Source organism: Uloborus diversus, chromosome 3, assembly GCF_026930045.1.
Source record: "Uloborus diversus isolate 005 chromosome 3, Udiv.v.3.1, whole genome shotgun sequence".
In the NCBI taxonomy this organism is placed as follows: Eukaryota; Metazoa; Arthropoda; class Arachnida; order Araneae; family Uloboridae; genus Uloborus; species Uloborus diversus.
This window is the reverse complement of record NC_072733.1, coordinates 59,108,007-59,131,106: the sequence shown is the minus strand read 5'-3', so window position 1 is coordinate 59,131,106 and position 23,100 is coordinate 59,108,007. Positions and strand designations below refer to the sequence as shown.

General features: G+C 32.7%; 1 protein-coding gene across 1 annotated transcript in view; it reads left to right on the top strand.

Moving 5' to 3' along the window:
• LOC129218762 (cytotoxic granule associated RNA binding protein TIA1-like) overlaps positions 1-23,100 on the top strand; it is a 146,920-nt gene that overhangs the window by 67,322 nt on the left and 56,498 nt on the right. The window contains exons 6-7 of the mRNA XM_054853086.1: positions 5,847-5,991; positions 16,543-16,602. Coding sequence (XP_054709061.1) covers positions 5,847-5,991; positions 16,543-16,602 — 205 coding nt within the window. The remainder of the gene's footprint in view (positions 1-5,846; positions 5,992-16,542; positions 16,603-23,100) is intronic.

Here is a 23,100-nt window from a genome sequence, read left to right as displayed (position 1 = left end):
TATTTTAGCCTATAATGCACATTACACAATACGTCCATCTGTACCTATATCGATTTACTGTGTTTCTGATGCTTTTTATAAAGCTTTTTTTTTTTATAAAAAGCATTAGAAACATATTATTTTAGGTGTCACTACTGTAATTTTATATTAAAGTTTAAAACAAACCGTGCAAAAAGCCATTCGAATTAAAAAAGTCTTTTTTTTTTAAAATAACTCCATAACATACTATTTTCTAATGATTATATTTCCGAAAGTAATAGGATTTTTTTAGTTCATATGTTAGACGAACATGTTTGTTATCAAACTTAATTAGTTTCAGATCTCTGCTATGAGGGCGAGAGTAGAAGTTAGATTTTAAACATTTGCATTTTTGTGAAATTTAACACATATAAGTTCCAATATCTTCAGGCGCCCTTATAGTGACACCAATTTCATTACATATTTTTGATGTATGCAAGTGTAGCTAGGAATTTATGCAAAAACGTTGGTGTCATCATGAAGGCGCTTTGAGAAAATTGGCATTGAATATAGTAAAAAAATTCATTTTCGGTCATTTTTAAACGGAGTTTGTGGCCGTCGCCCTCTTAGTGACACCGATTTGACAGCTGTAATAGTATCTAAGAAGACCATATAATAGTATAGACTTTATTATAGGGGCACTCAAAGCAACAAGAACTTTAAAATCCGCAAATTTGAAAAACACGCAAAACTGTGCCACGCCCTTTAAATTTAAAATTTTAATTTTCCAAAAACGGTAAGGCAGAAAAAGCTCATATTTTGCACAAACATTACATTCATGATAAGGAACAACATTTGCAAAAATAAAGAAAATTAAAAATGTCAACAATCACAACCTGCCTGATCCTTACAGACAATGGCTCTTAAATGCTGAACACGAAGTCGGCATGATTGAGTTTCATCCACCTGAAAACCGCTGAGAAACGAAACAAATGCTGTTCAACCACCAATATATTTGCCCTCACAATGGCGGCCGAGTCTGCTCCTAGGGAGAATCATTTTCCCCTCCGAACTTCGGTAGGCTGATCCATCTAGTTAAGTGAGCGAGAGCGAACCGGTTCCCATGTCTATGTTCACATGCCAATGAGGCTTTGAGTTTAAGCAAAGCTCAAATAGCAGTGAAACGGTCAAAACACAACGAAAGATATTCTTAAATAAATCATGTAAACTTCCTTATTCGAGAAATCTTAGCTTCAAATCACGCGTCTAACAGTTTGAGCAACTAAATGTTACAAACGATATCTTTATTAGTAACTCAATTTAAAATATATTTGAATTCAAGTTTTGCTTCGGGATTGCATTCAATGAATCAAATGAATGACCACCAGAATGAAAAAGCAACTGTCTAGCGACATCTTCAAAACTAAGCAAACGATATCTACAAAAATATCCTTCTGCATATCGTCGCCTCAGAGCAACAGTAGGATATCTTATTGTTATTCCTGGGATTAGATGTCGTACTCTTGCTCTGAGGCGATGATATATGACGCATTCACTCAGAAAACATAAATATACTTTTCTACATTGATATGTCAGCGGCATACAGATCCATACGTTATTTATACAGTGCAGTGAATTCAATAGGTAAATTATTCAAATACGTTTTGCTTCGAAAAATGTCGGGAAAAATGTTACTTAAAACTTACAGGAATCATTATGAAAGTAATGCGCATTTTCCGGAAAAAATAGCTTTACTGATTTTACATGTACAAATGCTTAAAATTCTTCAAAATACTGTCCTCCTGCATCAATACACTTGTGGAGACGTGTTTGCCACGCCTCAAAGGCACTCTGAAACTCCTCGACGGGAATGTCTGTCAGAAACGTTGTAACATCGTTTTGACTGTTTTCCATAGAATTCCAATATTTTCCTTTCAGCATTCCCCTGAGTCGGGGAAACAAAAAAAGTAGCATGGAGTCAAGTCAGGGCCGTAAGAGGGTTGGGTTACCACCGGGCTGTTACTAAAGGTTAGTAACGATTAAGGCCTTGTGGCTGGGCGTATCGTTGCTCAAGCAAAAGCTACATTGCGCCGTGATACAAAAGTCGAACACATACTTTACGTGGAGGCACGTCTTTCAGCTCACTCTGCCCGGAGCAAACTGACGACCAGCTGCGTCCAAATTGCAGAACCCCCACCACATTTCCCCCCTGTGTGCTTTCATCTATCGACACGTAACAATAAAATCATGTGCATTACTTTCATAATGAACCATGTAGTCCAGTCAATGAACACATTGTAGCGTGCATGGAATATGCGATAATATTTGACTTCAGAATATTCTTAGGGGCAGTTACTAAGTAAACATACTAAAAGTCCCAGGCCCTAGGGGTGAGCTAAAGGTAGGAGGGAGGGGGGAAGAAAATTTTGGGTTTTTCGAGAAAATGTCAGAAACGGTGGAAAAAATGCGTTTGAAATAAAAAAAAAATTCATGCTAAATAATCTTCCTATGAAACTGTTTCTACACATATTTGTCAAATTTCCAATAATTTTCCGGGTATATGTTATGAAAAATTGAAGATTTTCGGAAAAATTCTCTTTTTTTGTCGAACATTTGCTTTTAGTGCCTCCCAGGATCCGTATTCATGAAAACTGTCAATGACAAATTTGTAGAGCGATAAATTTCATTCAATTTGATATGCTATTTTGTTACATTATATTCAACCAATCAAAAGTTATAGAATTTCAAACACGCATCTTCATGGCAAAAAATGGAACACTTGCCATTCACAAATTTCAAACTGACTGGAAAGGATTGCGTAGTTCCTCTTTCCTCAATGAATTCGACAATCCTGATGGACAATAAAGAAGTACTTGTGGACTACGACAACACAAATGATGTTTCCGAAGGGGGAGAGCGTGAAATTGTGATTTTGTGGCAAGGGAGAAGGAAAGAGTAAGAAGTGTGACAGCAAGCATTTTTTAATACGAATATATTTATGAAAAGTAGCTTGTAAAACGCACTTTGTGACAAAAGGGGAGGAAGGTTAAAAACGTTGATTAAAGGGACATCATTTATGGACATCCCTTCATTAAGGAATCGGACGAAGATTTGCAGAACTACGTATATGCAGTATGAATTGGTGGACTTAGGACATGCAGAAGGTCAGCACTATACATACTGTTTAAGGAAATTGGTAACGACAATAACTTAATTTAATTTGAATTTGTTGTTACTGAGGATACCTAGTCTAGAAAACTGTTAGGCAAAAACAGTCGACTGTTTAAATCATATGGACATTAATGTCAGTTAGAAAATTGAAACGACGGTCAAACAAGAAGGTTTCTGTCCAACTTTCATAATAACAGTCAGCTGACAAATCCGCTAATGATGAAGCTGTTGAAAAACGAGACAAATACGCTCCGAGCTTTAGGTGATGTTGACGTTGATATTGCATCAACATTACCTAGCATATCAGATGATATGCTATCATCAGATGGCAAACTTCTTCGGTAGCTATCATCTGAGAGGAAGTCCTCCTGGTTGTTCTTTTGATAGCCCAATCCCAACTGATCACCACATTCTGCTGTCAAAATGTATCAGAAATCTAAAATCATACAACATGTATCTAAGGTCAACCAACAGTTCATCTTCCTCTGAATCCATTGAGGCTGCTGGGGTCACATGTATTTCTCATGGTATGGTGCTCTAGGCAAAAGAAAGTCCCTCAACGAGTTCCGTTGCAGATCATTTATCAAAGTAGCTGCAAACATCAATACTGGTCTCTAACTCTGCCGTACTACCAGGTACACCTGTAGCTACGAACTTAATGGTGAAGTACCGGATTAGGGGTTTGAGAAAGGAGGAATGACCAACTCGTGCCGAAACTCTCCGATTCGAATGTTTGCTCCTGACGGAATCTTGAAGATGATTTTGACCAATTGCTTTTTAACAAGTGACCTTCCGGTCACTTGTAGGAAATCATCGTTAAACTACTCTGTCGAAAGCTTGCATTGCAAGGGCAGTCGCAATAACGGAATTAAATATTTATGCAGGGCGGAGAGAAAGACGATGACATCAATACATTATCAATTTCTTTGAACAACTTTTCCACTGCTGGTGACAAGACCCTTCCGACTCAAAATAAAACCAAGATGTCACCTTAAAGATGATTCAAAGATTTCATTTTTAATTACTGTTAGTCCATATTCCATATAAACACTTTCAAAATATGATTAGTAATAATGTAATTAAAATTAAAATTACAAAACGATACTGCCGGTCAGCTACATTTATTTCTATTATTAAAATTTTCATTATCATGCTATAGCGTCACATATTCATTTCAATAAGAATAACGAATTTGATTATGCTAGAATTTCATAGTTTTTGATAGCTTGTGAGCTAGGTGTCGCGGTGATTGGGCATAGGCTTCGTATTTCTTTGGTATTAGGTTTGAATCCGCAGTTAAAAGTGTTCAGCCGGTGGATTTTCAAGACACAGAAAACCGCCAGGGTCCTTTTCACATGATTGCTGCACAAGATCTCTTGAGCGCCTGCTTGTCACAGACACTCTGAGACAAAAAGAACGAGATTTTTTTTTTTGCAAAAAGTATTGGTTTTCAAGAACGCATACCTGAAAAAACCTCTGGAAATGTGACATATACGTATGAAAATAATTTCACAATACATTTAGTTAACTTTCACTTTTATTCGGAAAACATTTTTCCTGCCGTTTCCGAGATATAATCGAAAACCACAAAATTTGGCTCCCCCTTCTTACCTTTAACTCCCCTCCCCCCACTAGGTTCGAGGATTTTCAGTATGTTTACGTATTAATTACTTCTAACAAATTTCTTACTGAGGAAGTGCCGGCTTTCTGCACTTCCTCAGTTCACTTTCGTTAAACAATGCCTTGGGTTTATGGAGCTAATTCATACTGCATATACGTAGCTCTGCAAATCTTCGTCCGATTTCTTGATAAAGGGTTGTCCATAAATGATGTCCCTTTAATCAACATTTTTAACAACCCTCCCCCTTTGTCACAAAGTACGTTTTACAAGCTACTTTTCATAAACATATTCGTAAGAAAAAAAGTTTGATTTCACGCTTCTTACTCTTTCCTGCCCCCTTGTCACAAAGTCACAATTTCACGACCCCCCTCCCCTAAACACACACAACATTTTTTGTGTTGTAGTAATCCACAAACACTTCTTTATTGTCCATCAGGATTGTAGGAATCATTGAAAAAAGAGGAACTGCACAATTCTTTCAAATCAGTTTGAAATTTGTGAATGGCAAGTGTTCCATTTTTTGCCATAAAGGTGCGTATTTGAAATTCTATAAATTTTGATTGGTTGAATATAATATAACAAAATAGCATATCAAATTGAAGGAAATTGAACCCTCTACAACTTTGTCATTGACAATTTTCATGAATACGTATCCTGGGAGGCACTAAGAGCAAGTGTTTGATAAAAAGAGAGAATTTTTCGAAAAATCTTCGATTTTTCTTCATAACATATACCCGGAAAAATATTGGAAATTTGACAAATATGTGTAGAAACAGTTTCATAGGAAGTTTATTTAGCTTCAATTTTTATTTTAAACGCATTATTTTCACCGTTTCCGATATTTTCTTGAAAAACCCAAAATTTTCTTCCTCCCTCACTCCCACCTTTATCTCACCCCTAGGGGCGAAGACTCTCAGTATGCTTACTTACTAACTACCCTTAACAATATTTTGAAGTCAAAAGTTATCGCATATTCCAAGCACGCTACACCCCAGTGGTCCACTCCTTGACTGGACTATTGTACCTTAATATTATCTGTTTTTCAAGGAGTGTTTTAAAAGAAATTTAAATATCATTTTGCTACCTTTTGTTCCAGATTTGCTACAAAAGAAGCCGCCACACATGCCATCGTAGCAACCCACAACACAGAAGTGAACGGCCAGACAGTAAAGTGCTCGTGGGGAAAAGAAGCTGGCGACCCTAACAACCAGCAGCAGCAACAGGTGGGCTTAAGTCTCAAGGTGGGTGGGTGGTTCCTTGAATCTTTCAAAGGAATGTCTCACCATTCATGACTGAGAAGGAGCCTGATACACAATCAGTCCCGAATGAAATATTCATAACTTTACAACAGAGTTCAAGTCAAATTGTGGCGTTTTAAAACTAAGCGATCAAATAGAAAAATTACCACAGCCGGTTTTTTTACGACATACGATTAACATTGGGGGGACATTTTCTCTGGAAGCTGATTCTCTCGAATACGCTTCCGTTAGATTTCAGGTTCGAATTTTTCGAAGCTTTTTTCTCAGAAAAAAATTGTGAGACACAATGAATGAAATTAGCTTTAGTGATAATATTTATCGGTGAGTCTGCTCTCTAGCTTTAGAACAGGAAAATGTTATCAATCATGATTGAAGTGGAGCTCAACGCAGAATCCAAATTAGATACGGAGGGTATACTTGGAGAAACCTTTTTTTTTTTTCCTTTTGACATAAAGTGCTGATTTTTCTTTTTCTTTTTTTTTTTTTTTTTTTTGATATATACTTTATACTTTTGATATATAAAATATTTTTAACTAATTCATTTGTCTTTCGTTTCCTCAAAGACGTTCAAAGTTTTTCAGCTTTAGTAAACGAACTAAAAGTTTGAAACTTAGCTCTAAGACTAGTGCTCTTCGCACTGGTTAGTTCTATTACCATTATTTATTCCACGAGTCTCTTAAAAAGTTACGTATTTTAAAAGTTCGTTTAGAAATTTACGTTCTTTTAAAGTACGTTTAGAAAATTACGTGCACGAAAAGAATGACGTATTTTCTGAAATAAGAGCCCTCACAAGAAATCACACCGAAAGTTTTTTGATTTTAATACAGTCGAGTTCCGACTTACGCGAGGGATGGGTTCCAAGACTCCTCGCGTAAGTCGAAATTTCGCGTTGTGGAAAAGGGTATGCGAAAATTTTTTTAATAAACATACCCATATAGTTAAAGACACTTGTAAACACCATCTCAAAATGTAAAAAACCTATTCTTAAGAGCCAGGTTTTATAAGAGTCAGGCAGATCAGATACATGCCATTTTTGATTTCGCTAAAAATTTTACAGTGGTTTCTTTGAATGATTTTAGAAGACACATATTTTTTCTTTTCTTCCAAAAAAAAATTTTGTGACTTACAAACATTCCGAAAGTTGGTCTCAACTTAGGGTTTTTCTCAAATTGACATTTTTTAAAATTCAATTATCTCTGCGCATTGAGCATCAGCAAAAGTAGTCTTTGTGATTACATCAGGATATTTAGTGCGTCAAATGAAATATATCGTAAATTTTATGGCAGACCTTCAATGGACCCTGGCAGGGGTGGCTAAAATGTGCAGTAGAAAGTGAAAATGTATCATGTTTGAGGCATCCTGGTTCCATTCACTGGGGTTCAACCATAGTTTTTGCGAGCAATTCATGTAGTGATATATATAAATTATTGAATAGGCTCATTAAATGCAGGTTTAATGCTCAATGCTGCGAAAAAGTAGCTGTTTTGTCATCAAAATATGACAAAATGTGTACTTTTTAGGGGCTTGTATCTCAGTGCACCGAGGGTCAGTTTAGAACTTACTGCCTGCATTTCAAACTAGAGTATGTGTATTTTTACAGTCAAATGACATAACTATGGGCAAATTCTTTTCAAGAACACAATACGTATTTCAAAACAGTAAAATGAACTATTTAGTTTTCAATTCAATCAACATATCCGTCGGGTTTTAACTTTCCTCCAGGGATTTCCAGATACTATTTAAAAAACTAGTATGATCAAAAACTTACCATAAAAGAGTTATAGACTTGCAAATAAACTGATTATGCTTACTCGCATACTTTATAATATGATCACTGGAAGCAAAGTTTAAAAAAAAGTTTATTATTGCGGTAAAAACTTAAGTTATGTTTGTAACACTTTTTTGAAGGTGTTTTAGGTATATTTTTAATTGTTATAATTAAGATAGCCTTTTTGTTTCATTTGTACTGTACATTTTAGTTCGTTGACATTCGTTTAGGCTGTACATTATAGTGACAAAAATTATTTTTTCTGCAGTAAACTACCGTGATAGCAAACGATTACTAAGTCATATTTTATTACTTATGATAAAAGCAATACTATGACATTATAAAACAAGGGTATAGTTGCCTAACTGACTTCTGGGACAGTAAAAAAATGCAAGACAAAGCATTGTAGCTTGAGTACATCTAACTGGATGCGTCGTTAACTCTTATGCAATTTCCTCTTCTTGAAGTGCATTTTATGAGCCTGCAGAACCATTGCCCATAGTTATGTCAATTGTTTGTGAAAAGACATACACTCTTAGTTTGAAATGTGTGCATCAAGTTCTATACTAACCCTCAGTGCATTGAGATACAGGCCAATAAAAAGTACATTTTTTATCATATTTTGATGTTTTTCTTTCACTTTGCTTCCAGTAATCATATTATAAAGTATTCGAGTAAGCATAATCAGTCTATTTGCAAGTTTATAACTCTTTAATGGTACGTTTTTGATCATACTAGTTTTTTGAATAGTATCTGGACGTCTCTAAAGGAAAGTTTAAACCCGAATAATTGGACTGAATTGAAGTTCATTTTACTGTTTTGAAATATGTGTTCTTGAAAATAATTTGCCCATAGTTCTGTCACTTTTTTGTGAAAATACACACTCTAGTTTGAAATGCAGGCATCCAGTTCTACACTGACCCTCGGTACACTGAGATAAAGGCTTATGAAAACTGCACTTTTTAGCATTTTTCGATACAAAAACTGCCATTTTTGGCAGCCAAGAGAGTGAGCCATGCAACTAAAGAGGGTATTCAATAATTTATATATATTCTTACACAAATTACGTACAAAAACCATGGTTCAGCCTGAAGTCAGGGAACCAGAGGGCCTCAAACATGGAACTTTTTTGTTTTTTTTCGACAAAGTCAGGCGACCGCTGAAAAACTGCACTGAAGATCAGCCACAAAACTAATGATATATTCAATTTAGGTGCTAAACGTCATATTGTAAACACAAGATTTTTTTCGGCTGACGCTTAATGCACAGAAATAATCGCATTTTAAAAAACGCTGATTTGGAAAAACCTCTACGTCGGGCTCCACTTCACGAATTTTTACAGGTCCCCAAAAAATTATTTGGAGGAAAAGAAAAAATACGTGTCTTCAAAAATCTCTAAAGAAATCCACCATAAAAATTTGAGCAAAATCAAAAATGGTGTATCCGAACACCCCATTTCTGCCCGGTTCCTATAAAACTGGCTCTTAATTATACATTACTGTTTCTTACATAAAAAAAACTGAATTTTTATTTGTATTTTTTAAAAAAATCGTTTTATTCAGCATAAAAAACTGCTACGATGCACAAAATCACTGATCAATGGGGAAGAAAGACATAAAATATAAACCACTACGGTACGTATATTATGTAGTAAGAAAAACAAGTGCACTATAGTTGTACTATACAGTAGATTCAGTAATGATATTTGTAATTTAAAAAAGCGCAGATGGTGATAATTTATGCTGTGTGATCAAACCGTTATTCTTATATAATTTTAAATACGCAATACAGTTGCTTCACTAGTTTTTTTTATAACGTTTCCATCTATGGCAACACCCCTATTCCTGGTTTCTTTAATTCACAATACAAGAGCAACTTCTATTTTCATAATTTTTGCATTTCGCTTAGAAACTACTCGGTGAACTTTTACGGATTTCCTTTTCTTGATTTTTAATTGTAGATATGGAAAATTCACTCATACCTAATTGTCATGCTACCTTCGACGCATTTTATAGTTGTTCAAGCACATAATCTTTAGCTTTTCTTTAATTATCAGAACTTTCTCTTTCTCATTCTGTCTTCACAAACTTTAAATGAAACAGCGCTCTTAGGTGCCATTATATTTCATAAACTTTCCCATTTAGAATGAAAAAAAAATAAATGGAAGCGATGTTCTGACTAGTACGGTGTGGGAACTTCCGCTCTCTGTGATGCCAAAGGGATGAAGGTCCAGTCACGAAAAAAAAATTGGTAGCCAATAACAAAGCCGCTACTTACACACCGCGATTTCCTTCGGAAAATTTCTTGTTGCGGGAGAGGAATACGCGTTAGGTCTAAAATTCTTTGCCGGTGAAAAAATCACGTTAGAGCCAATTCGCGTTAAGTCGGATCACGCTGTAGCGGGAGTCGACTGTACCCAAAAATTTGACACATTTTATTCAACGTGGGGTTATAGTTTTACTACTATTAGTGAGTTTCTTCAAATGTGTAATGATAGTATTTGTTTATCACAAACCGTTAGATTGAAATATCAGACTCCCCCCCCCCCCCCCACCGTATATTTTTTACCTAGATCAACAAAAAATTGACGAATTTAAAAACAAAAGGTTTCCGATTCCAGTTGGGAGATTTTAAGTTAAACAAAATCTATAGGTAATGTTACATTTCGTCTTTTTCAGTTAGCAAAACAGTTACAAGGTAAATGATTCGGATTATCGACCCCGGATGTTTTTACTAACTTCTAGATTTATACTGATTTCCAGACACTTTCTCTTTTTCACTAACATGTTATAAAAAAGAATTAAATGAATCAATAAGCGGAGAAGTATTACTCAGCGTACCGTAATATCAGAGACTTGTACTCGAGTGAAACAAATAGCTTGAAAAACAACATTCGATTAGCATTGGCAGAGGGAAAAAGATGTTGCAGTAGAAATTTGCCAAAGTTCCCCCCCCCCCCCCAAAAAAAAAACCAAAGTTTTACTTTGGGTTCAAAGGAAACTATTAAATTCCATTACTGAATAACATTTTTTATTTTATATCTTACTCAAAGAACACTTATGGTTCCTTTAACTCAAGTTTCACCACTCCTCACCTTAAGAAATCAAGGGATTTAGTAGGAACTCTTAACAGTTATTGTTTGCTTTTAAAAGTATGATATTAAATACGCTTTTATTATAAATAAAAGAGCTTTTGCTATAAAAATCTAAAATTCGGAGATTCGTTTTTAAGCTCCACTCTTATCCACAATTAATGTACCTACTTGCATTATTCCTAATTCTTGAAAATCCTGAAATAATATCATGAGTAGGCTGCCTTTTTTGTTATGACCAGTGAGTAATTTAAACATGATGCTGTTCAAAATATGAATCAACGTTAATGAAGATTTAGACTATTTCATTCACACATTCATTTGAATTCAAACTGTTATTTAATATGCAGTCCTATGTGTACATTTGAGATCAGCTGCTCATTCAGTATTTTAGCAATTATCATTTTCATTAGTTATTGCATTACCTACCGTAGATAAATGTACTCACATCATTTATAGCAAGTTGTTTATGGAATTTGGCGTAGACAGTGCTCGATGTCAAAAGCAAATCTGATGTTACTAGCTCTTTAAAAAGCATAGTCTCCATTTTCGTAGCTTTTGTACTAGAGATTACGAGACGTCAGGTCTTCTGTTTGTATTCCTACGATCCATCCTAATGCTCTCTGTAAATCTGATCCTAAGCAGTGTTACTCGCGGAGTTCATTTTTTTTTAGTTTACGAAAACGCGAAATGATTTTTAAAACCATGATTAAGTTTTCAACTTTTTCCCACATAAGTAAGCAAAGGGTTAAAATACTTCCTTCTGTAAGTCATTGCAGTTTCACTAGTTAAGCAGATAAAGTAATTTTATTAACTGGTTCAAAACTTATGCTGATATAAATTTCATTAAAGTATTGTGTGGAGCGATTCGTAACTTAATAAGCTTATTAATTGTTATATATAAACGTATATTAACATCTATATCAAGGTATGTACATGCCTTTTTTATTTATTTATTTATTTATTTAATTTTTGCTCGTTTGCCGTCAGATTATCTGCTAGATAGCTCTACTAATATCTCACGTAAAGTAAATACTTTACGTATTATGAACTACTTTGGTAAGTAATTACTTATCTTATAAAGCCGTTTATTAAATACTTTATAAAGCAAAGCCTAAAACTGAAGGTGAGCTTTAATTTTATACTATACCCTATTTATACCAGTTTGGTTCATGAAATATATTATTATTATGGTTATATGAAAGAAATATTGTACATACTGAAACTTAATAAATATAATAAACTTTTTTCTATTGGTCCTGCTGGAATTATTTACAAAATGAAAACGAAACTTTTGTTAATATTGGTTGGCTTAGAAAACGAGTAGAATTTATTTTCATAGCTTCTTCATGACAATTTGAAGTAGTTATGAAAAACAATGTTTCAAGAATCGTCAGTAATATATTATTTTTTTCTTGCCTATAAATTACACCATCAACAAGATTTAAGGAAAACTTTTTCTTATATAAATTGAAGATATGAATAACGTTTTCACGACATAAAGATGACTTTTATTAAATAAAAAAAAATGTGCGTCTTGGGACGCTCGGCAGAAGTGATAACTTTCATAGGACTAAATTATTATCATTATTTAGATTTTTATTTAAAAATTAAAAAAAAAATAGAACCGACTTCAAAATTGCTCTAAATGAAAAATAATTTTATTCTTTGATCACCATTCAGTCTACTTTTAAACATAAGTTTTGATGTCGGCACAAGAGCAATAGATTAAATGACGCATCGTTTCTAAATATTTCGTTTATCAGAAAAACACTCAAACTTACGAAACATTTTAGATTTTACTCTGTGATGAATAAATTATAAGTTTATTTATTATTTTTGTTTTCTCGACCGTTCCCAACCCCCGCGTTGCGGAGTCTGCGGGGATGAAGTTCGTTTAAAATATGTACACCTCATCACAGTTCAAAACCCTAAATGAAGCGAGAGATTTTTAGTATAAGTAATTGCAAAAATGTTTTTGTTTTGAAAATAAATTTAAAGATTAAATGCGGTTTTGAATATATATTGTTTGCAAAGTTTTTGATATCATATTGTATTATTAAACTCACCTTTCGTTAGGAGATTGTGTTATGTTGCGACGATCATCCATCTTCTGTTAGTTTCATTACTTTTTCTACTATCACTTAACGCTTAAAGCTGACCCAAAGAGTAAAGAAACAAAATTTCCCCGACCATGCGCGCTTCTGTCGTATGTGCGAACGAAAGGAATGCCAGACGAGAGTTGCGCCGTTACGCGCGTTATGTCACAAATCGGTTTACCCTCGCATAAGAAGTTATCACTTCAATAATAACTACTATCATGCCTTGGAAAAGACCCAGCGACATTTTCCCAAATAAGCTATACATGATACTATTGCTCCTGATCTACCGCAAGATCAGCGTAATCGTACCTTTAAGAAGGGGCCTCATGACAGAAAACATCTGCAATGATCAAAAGCTAAAAGGTCAAGAAATTTTATACTTTGTCCTTTCTTCAATGCTATTGCCCAACTAACTCTTTGGTTAGCAAGTTACCACTGTGAAAGCAATACTCAGTGTCCCTATGTTCTTAATTTAAACTTTAACCCGTTCCACACGATGTTTTTAAATTCTATGCTAATTATTGCGCAACTTTTATTCCTTTTCACTCGATTTTATGTACTTGATCTCGGCTACTGAACTTTTATACGTTATATCACATTCCGATAGACGTCAAAACATTTCAGTACAATAAATGTAACTGAAATAGAAAATTACAGCTATTTAGCTGTCGTACGATATTCACGATGATGATGTTCGTACAGAAAAGCATGCAAACCATTGACATTCCCTTATAATAAGCTTAGTTAATAAATGGGACGTCATTTAAGAGGTAAGAATGCGTGTGCTTAGATTTACAATCAAACAACTCAGATTCCACCTCCGTGTCTGATGAGGTGAGTTATTTGTGACTTAATTTTGGGTTCTTGAAATAATTGTATTAAGTTTCAACGGCAATGCTAAAAGAAAGGTAAAGTCGTTTATTTTGTTTCAAATTCACAAAATTTCAATTTTAAAACTGCAAATTTGTTCAATAACGTTTTATTAAAGATGTCACTTTCATAACCTCCAAAAATGGATTGCTCTACTACAATTTAAATGAAAGCTATTTAGACTGCAAAACCAAAAACCAGCTTTGTAAATAGTCTGATTTCATGTTAATTAAAATTTAAAAACATTTAATGACAAAGCTTACGAACTAAACAATACTTGATACGTTTCATGTAGTACACTTTTTTTTAATAAAGTATCAAGAAGAAATTAATTTATTTAAACCTTAAATGCATTTTAAACTGTTTTATTAAAAAGCTTTTAAGGTTGACCTTTTCACCCTTAATTGATATGGGTGCATTACTTGCGTCCTGTAGAAACTATCAGTGTGACCGTTGAGAGCATTATGTGCGTCCAGTATAGACTATTGGTGCGACATATGGGCATATATGAGGTAGGGAGAAGCAAAGAGATGCTAGTGGCAAAATTCAAAATTTGGAGATAACCAGTACAAATAGTACGGGAATCCCTCCTCTATCTTGGGGCAAGAGATAGTACTAGTAGCCCTGGTAGGTGCTGCAGCATGATTTAGGAAAAAAAAATCAATGAAAGCCTACCTAAGACGTAATCTTTATACACGTTTTGCTCAAAACTTGAAAATGTCCACCCCTTTGCTTCTCATTGCCTCATATGTATATCTAGCGGAAACCATCGACGTGGCCTATAAGCGCATATATGTCTCCAACGAAAACCACCGGTGTGGCCTGTGGCAAAACATCGGTGTAAATTATACAGAACGCCGACAAGATCCCATATTGCACGAAAAAGTATTCATTCCTAATCGATTTCTACTGCCTCGAATCCCTTCTAATTAGAGCAGCTAGCAGTCGAAGAATTAAACTAATCCTAGTTTGAAATGTCAATATTTTTTCCTAATAGTCATCACAATGCACGAATTTAAATGTTACTCTTATAACATGAAATAAACTAAACGTAAGCTTTCCCTACTCAGGCTTCTCTTTTTATAGCACTTGCAAAAACTACTTAATTTTCATAGTTAGGTTTAAAATATTTACAAACTTTTACTACTTTATTTTAGTGGATAATCAACAAGTATTGAAACTCAAATTGAATATTGTTTTCGTGATTTATTTTTGAAAAAAACTTTTAAAAAATAAAGTAACTAGTAAAAGTTAAATTAATTAACCCAGTAAAAAATACATAATTTTTAATTCTAGTATTTAAAGAAATACTTCATCGATATCACTTAACTTTAAACAAAACCTTGATTTAACAAAAATTCATCATTTCATGGAAAACATAGCTGTGTGCAAATTACAAAAAACTAAAACTAATAAAAATGAAATCGACACCCTTTATGCTGAACAACTCCATTCTAAGTGTAGAATGTCATTTTTACACCTTTTCATGCATACTCTTGTTTAATTTACCATTCGATATTAATGATATACAGCTTTTATCGTCTGAATAAGATATATTATTTTTATGTCTGAAGTAAACATATTATAGTTTTATACAATCGCTTTAACTGTAGTGAAAACTGCTGCAAATTTTTGTTTAATTCTGTTTTTCATAAAATCACTTCAAATAATTTATATATTTACTGTTTACTGAAGGTTTCCTGAAACATATCTACTTTAAAACACAGTTCAAAAGTGCTTTCATTTCAGTTATTTAATTATTAAACGTACATGTTTTGAACTTTCCCCTCTCCTTGATATTTCACTCTCGCAATATTGATAAGTACTTTCTTCATTTAGATACCTCACTGAAAATGTCAAATAATAATAACTACAACAAGTACCATACATAACCTAGAAAGTTGAAGTCATTTTTATACGAAGCCATCATTTTGAGAAAAAAATAATTTTAACGTTTAATGATTCTTAAAGCAGTACGAAATCATGTCACATCATTATTAATTTTTAAAATGGTTAATGAATTAAAGCCAAAAAAGTGTAAAAAATATCTTTAAAACTACAAACAATGTGGAAAAAACCTTTGTAATATTCATACAAAAAAAAACTTTTGTTATAAAACATCGCAAATTATCAAAAAAAAAACTAAAAAGAAAACAGGAAAAATAAGACATGGTAACAGTCATGTTTGGATCAAAAGAAAAATGGAACAAAACATTTACGAAGTTGAACTTTCCTACTCTCCCTACAATAAATTATTAACTTAATAATCAGCTATATATAACTCTCCGTAAATTGAAACTGAAATGAGCAGCTTAAGTTCATATATTTGATTGGTTATAAATTTGTTATGCTTCTGTTAAAGACAGAATTCAAAAAAACAAGTATGGCAACTTTAGAGGCTAGAAAAATAGCAGAATTAACAGTTATATTTTTACTAAATTCAAAACACCCAAATTCTATAACCAGGTTTTTAAAGTTATTATTTTATAAATAAAGTGATCATCTCCCCCCCCCCCCCAACACCTCTAAAAACACTTTCTATGAAAACTTTCCACTTATCCTTCATGTTAACCAAAATCAAGCATTGCTATCCACTCACTAAGCTTGATTGTCAAACATATTTTACAATGATTCGTAGATTCGTAAAAACTAAACAGATATAAAATACTCATTTTCATGTTTCTTTCTTTTTACTTTTCTAGCAAGAAATTTTATCAGTTGAAGCTGCTGAAAACAAAGGTTTTTTGGCTATGTTGTCTCAGGTAAGGCCAATGCTATTCTCCTGCATTGCTTAAAAATTATTACTTCAGTTGATTGTTACTGAAAGTGTGGTAACGATTTTTAGATAATAAAGCAGAAACTTTACGGTGAGACCACATAACTCTGAGATTTATTGCAGCAATATCAACTTTAAAACATATTTAAACTTGGAAAACTGCATTTGAAAACAATGTAGCTGCGATTTTATGGTTTAGTAGTATATTTGGAAGGATGCAGTTTAACAGAAAGCAAATATATATATATTTTTTTTAATTTTTTAACAATTTAACTAATAAATGTTTATTTTTTAATTTCATATTTATTATATAAGCAATAAAATATTATTGTACTATGTATTAACTTCGTACACATGCTTGCGTCAACTCTGGCTTTTAACTTACATAAATACATATTTTTTTAGGGAAAACAATTAAATACCTTTGTGCTGAAAACTAAAATATAATAAAACAACATTAATGTGCACAAATTTGAAGTTTTCTGTAAATTCATGCATATTAAACGCTGTATTATTATCTATTATATTTAAAGAAAGTTCGGTACTTCAAAATTTTTCAACAGTGGAAGTTTTTTATGTAATGTTTTTTGCCTTGTGTTGTTAAGGCCATTCGATTAACATGCATTACATTAAACTTGTAAAATACTTTTACATCCTATGAAAATTTGCTTTAAAATTCGAGAAAATGTCTGCCTGCATTGGATAGAAAAAAACATACTGTAAAATACAAATCGAGGTTTTTTTTTTTTTTTTCGTTCTTTATGTTTAACTGTTTCCTTGTAGGAAAAAAAAAGGGTGGAAAGTTTTGAAGGATTCTCTTATTTTGTGTTATTTCCTATCCTTGGCTACCGTACTTTACAGTACGTTAAGAAAATATTTTTAAGATCTTTTGTGAGATTTAAACTGATCTCAAATGAATGTAAGCCACTTCAGAAATATACGAACTTACAATAATCCAGATATAAACAATTAACCTCTCATTTATATATTGACTCATCACAGCGTGGAATGCAAAACCTACTGCTTGATGTTCTCAATACGATTGATATTGACGGCATTCAAATGCCTTTAAAATACGTTACACATACTTTAAGAGTAAACTTGAACATACTTATACTTTACTCATAGTTGACATTTTCCTTTGAAAGATTTTCTGGAAGTTTAAATATTGCAAGTAAATTCAACAAATAAGCTTTTCTATACTTGCCGTTTCAAAATGCATTATACCATTATCTTTCAGAAATCGCATAAAAATTAGTAACCTGAGAACTCAAGCGTGAGATTTTTTCTCTCACCACCCATTTCCCTTCAATTAAAAAATTAATATGTAATTGATTTAGTCATATACGTTAGTATATTAAGGTACATGCCTGGTTTAGTATCTGATAAAACAAAATAAAAACAAGTTTTCAGAAGTCAAGAGAGCAATTGCGTGATGAAAAAGATACTCACACTTCGATTACTCCGATACCCCCCCCCCCCCCACCCGCCCTTACGCGACAGTCAAACAAAAACAACTCTTTGATCAGCAAGAGACGGTTATGATTAGAAGATATGAATACATATATATATATATATATATATATATATATATATATATATATATATATATATATTATAACTGATTAGTTTCTAACTAACAATTTTTTTAATTGGTATTTTATTCTAAAATAGCAAATTTTAACAAAATCGAAAATTCCTTTTAAAAAAAAGCTGTTACGGGTTAATTGATAAATTTGCTTAATAGTTTTTTTTTTTTTTTTTTTTTAGAAACAAATATGATATTTCATTTTATTTACTCTCTTAATTTTCAATCAGTTTCAACACCTTTCTTAACATTTTAGAATAATTTTAAACCTTCAAATAGAACTTGTTCCAATATTGAATTCAAAAATGCGCCTTTTTTTGTTTGGGTCCGTGTTAAAACTTAAAAGTCCTGTAGTTTGAAAAATTACTAAGTTGTGTGGTCTCACTAAAGCTGTACATAATACGTAAAGAATGAGACAGGCTGGCATTTTGATTTCGAGGACAATTCTCGTTGCTCAGCAGTCATATTAAAATATTTGTGTATTTTATACCTTATACTTTAGAAACGGCCTGTCAACATTTGAAATCTCTTATTTTCTTAATGTATCTATCAAATGAGTTTTAAATTAAGTACTTCATTATTGGACATTGATGTTTTATTTTTTACATAAATATTTCATTAAAATTAGATAAATTTCAATGAAATGTAGTACTATTTAACTTGAAAAATAATACTTTAGAACTACAATATTACATTTTCTAAATAAATATTTTTAATTGGTATTCTAGAAATGTTTTAACAAGTACAAAAATGTTTTAATTTTAAATGCCGGAAAATGATGTTAAGTTAATAATGAACTTAACAGCATTTTCCGGCATCAAGTTATTTGTTTGTGATTATCGTTTAGTAATTCCTGTAATGTTTGGATCAGCTATTTTTAGGTTAAATTTCAGAATTTACCACCGTAGTTCTGAGTTAATGCAGCTGTTATAGCTCATATATTTCCGTATTTTTTGAAAACGAAAACAATTTAAAAGTTGCATTGTGTATCAAAATATGAGTTAAGTTGCTGACTTCAAGTTGATAACGATACAAGATTAGTTGATAGTTTCACATAAAGAAATTTCGAAATCTTATTTACCATTTGAGATATTTGAAAATTGGTAATTTTGAGATTTAACTTTCTTTCTGAGCTTCGCAGTAGACAATTGAAGATAGTAATGTTTTTTAAAAAAAAAAAAAGTTAAAGCTTTTTTTTTTTTACCTTGCCAACATTAATATTTTGATTTCTTAATAACATGGAAAAAATATCATTTATAAATTATTTGCATTCGATAATTTATAGATAAATTTTAACTAAGGAAAATTCTCAAATTTCCATATTTTTTGAAAACATGAAAAAGTTTCAAAGTTGCACTGTGTATCAAAATGGGAGTTAAGTTGCTGACTTCAAGTTAATGATGATACAATATTGGTAGTTAGTTTCATATAAAGTAATTTCGAGACCATTTCAACCATTTGAGATCCATTAGCTTTGAAATAGACAGTTGAAGATTGTAATGTTTTGTTTTTTTTTAAGTTGCAGTATATTTTTTAAACAATAACTTTTTTTTTTACATTGCTAACATTAAGATTATGATTTCTCAATAATATAAAAAGAATATAGTTTATAATTTTTTTTCTATCAGAGAATTCGTAGATAAATTTGAATTCAGTGGGGTACATATGTCTCATAATGCATCTTAGAAGGTTAAGAAGGATTGCGTTAAAGTTTAAAGCATTCTTGATCAGAGATATTCTGCCAATCGTATTCATGTGCAATTTTTCTACTTAAACCCTTTAAAACTTTGTTATATTTTGTACAAAAAGTATAATAATTAATATTTTAATTTGGTTGCTATAGTCAAATGAAAAATAATAGACATAAAAATACAAAAATGGAATTCAGAACTCTGCTAAAGAATTTGTATTACATATTTGACACTTCGAAGACGATTTTTCTACCTTTTTTTTTCTTCTTGGATCTTAACGCAGTATATACATTCAGCTTTCAACAAATGTAATAATTAAAAAATAATTCAATCATCATGAATAATTCTCAAGTACACGGCAGTTGCTATGAATAAGTCACAAAAACATTTCATTCTTTCAAAAATTCACATTCTGACTGTAAGTATAATTAATATATTTTAACAGAATCTTTCGAAAATTATTATTAGTTCATAAACTAACTGAAAATATTGTTAAATATTCGCTTCAACGCTTCAAACATCATGAATAATTCACAAAACTACGAATTAAGTATTTTGAAATAATTCACAAGACCTCTTTAAACAGCTACATACTATTTACAATGGCTTTCAAATATTATAAATCATTCGTCAGCACGTCCAAACATTCGAAGCCTTTCAGTTGGATAATTTTAGTAAGGATCTACATTTGAATATCGTTTTGCTCAGAAGATCAGCAGTTAAATCTAAAACCATACGGTATTTACACAAGTTACAACGTTCTCTTTTCGGAGCAAAATTTATCCGATACTTGTTCAACATATTTAAAAAAAAAATTTTTAATGCAACATATTTTACAAACCTAGGATTCTTGATGGATGTTTTAAATCTTAATTAGTAAAATATGATTGACAGCATCCAAAGTTATAGTCCAGCAGACATTTTTATATCAAAAGATTTTAAACAATAACAAACACTTACCTTTTTTTTACGTTGAATATAGAAATCATCAGCTATCGTTCCATAACATATCCCTTCCTGCTTGAGGCTGTTTTCAAAATAACAATTACCAAATAAGAAAAAGTCTTTAATTTTGTACCTCAGAGCCAGAAGGACCTAAGTCACATTATGATATTTTTATAGGAGATTAGAAAAACTTTTTTCTGCAGCAAGCAAAGAATGGAACGTGCGCTCTTTCAACCCTGGTAAAAAATTGAAAAGTTTTTTTAAGAATTGCGTTCACATGGCTCAATTTTGGACTTACGTCAGTCTGGCTCTGAAGCACAGAATTAGTCCCAACAATTCATAAAATAGCCGCGCAAAACGCTCAGGGGTACTTTCTTTTGAGGAAATAGTTTTACGATTTCAAAACATGAAATAATCTAAAGTTGGACTTCAAAATAAATTACGAATTTCTGCATGCTTACTTTCTTCTGTCATTTAGAGCATGAACTAAAATTCAATTTTCAGTTCATTTTGACTGATGCAGATATGATAACATTTTTCGCTAACCCAACATTTATCAAAACAATGAATACATATTTATTGAAAACAAATCATTCTTACAGTCTGGGGTAGAGAAAAGGGGGAAATTTCTCTAAATCCTCTGACTACTCAATTGTTTGAACTAAGTTTCTCCAAAATATGAATACTTTTCAGAGAAATTGTTTTAAAAATACGTATGTCTCACACTAGAGACAATACTGAAAGACGTGTAGGCCACTACATTATGCTCAGCTAAGGTTTGCAGGCGAAGGAGCCGAATCAGTCTTCTGTCTTCGGGTGCTCCAGGCCTTGTTCCTTCAGAAGCTGTAAACACTTTTCCTTTCATTCACTCCTATTGAAGAAAAGAGCTGATATACGTCGAGAAATGAAAACTTTAAACACCCCCCCCCCCCTCTTAGATCAAGCCTTAATAAGATAAATGCTGAATTAAAAAGAACTTTCGTTCTTCTCAAGAGAAAAAAATGGAAAGAAATGTGAAATTCAATTGATGCTGATACCCCAAATACCAAACTTTGGAAACTTATGAAATCCTTGAGCACAATTAAACCGCAACAAGATGAGAGTAATATTATTCTTGATGAGAATGGTAAGATACCCTCGCACAACAAAACTTCAGCCAATGTATTGGGTCGTTACTATCAGAAGATAAGTAAACTAAACTACACGGAGGTAGATAAAGACACAGAAGTCATGGTGAGGAAAATGGTACATGGTTGCAGCAGTTCAGAGCAGGGGATCCCTATTTTTTGTGACAGTTTTACAATGCAAGAACTAAATCTTGCCTTAAACAACCTCGATCCATCCAAGTCTCCCGGGCCTGATAATATCCATGGACAAATGATTTTAAGACTTGGCACAAGTAGCATCTATTAGAGATTTTAAACTTGTCCTGAAGACTTCCACGTGATTGGAAAAAAGCTCTAATTATTCCTATAAGAAAACCAAGAAAGAGTGCCCGCGCTCCTGAGAGCTACAGGCGTATTGCTCTAACTAACTTTTCCTGCAAGATTATGGAGAAAATTATCCTGGAGAGGATCACTTACTATCTTAACTCAAACAACTTGTTCCCATCTGATCAATACTGCTTTAGAAAAGGACACTTCACGGTGGATCAAATTTTATTCTTTGGACAGAGTTCGGGACTCCCAGAATCTAAAATCATCACACCATACTATTGCTGTTTTTCTTGACTTGTCTAGGGCCTTTGATAGAGTTTGGAGAAATAAACTAATCATAAAGCTTTTTAACACCTTTGGCATAAAGGACAGGGCCCTCTCTTGGATCTTTGATTTTATGAAAGATAGGCAGATAAGAGTGCGATTTAAGGACACTTTATCTAAAACATTTAAACTAAATCAAGGTGTCCCACAGGGTTCTGTTCTGAGCCCTCTTCTTTTTCTCTATACATTGCAGGTATCGAGAAAATCATTACTAGTGGATGTGAGGTTGGCCTATTCGCTGACGATATTGTCCTCTGGCATGCCAACTCTGATACTGGTCTTATTGAGTCTACTATTAACAATACACTCTCTGAGGTACTGATTTATGCTGAAGATCACAAGTTGAGTTTTAATGTATCAAAGTCAGTCTCCAGCTTCTTCACAACAAACAGGCGGCTATACAACTATCAACCCAAAATTACAATGGAGGGAAAATCCCGACCTTACGAAAAACACCCTAAGTATCTGAGTAACACTCTTGATCCAGGGATCCTGAGCAA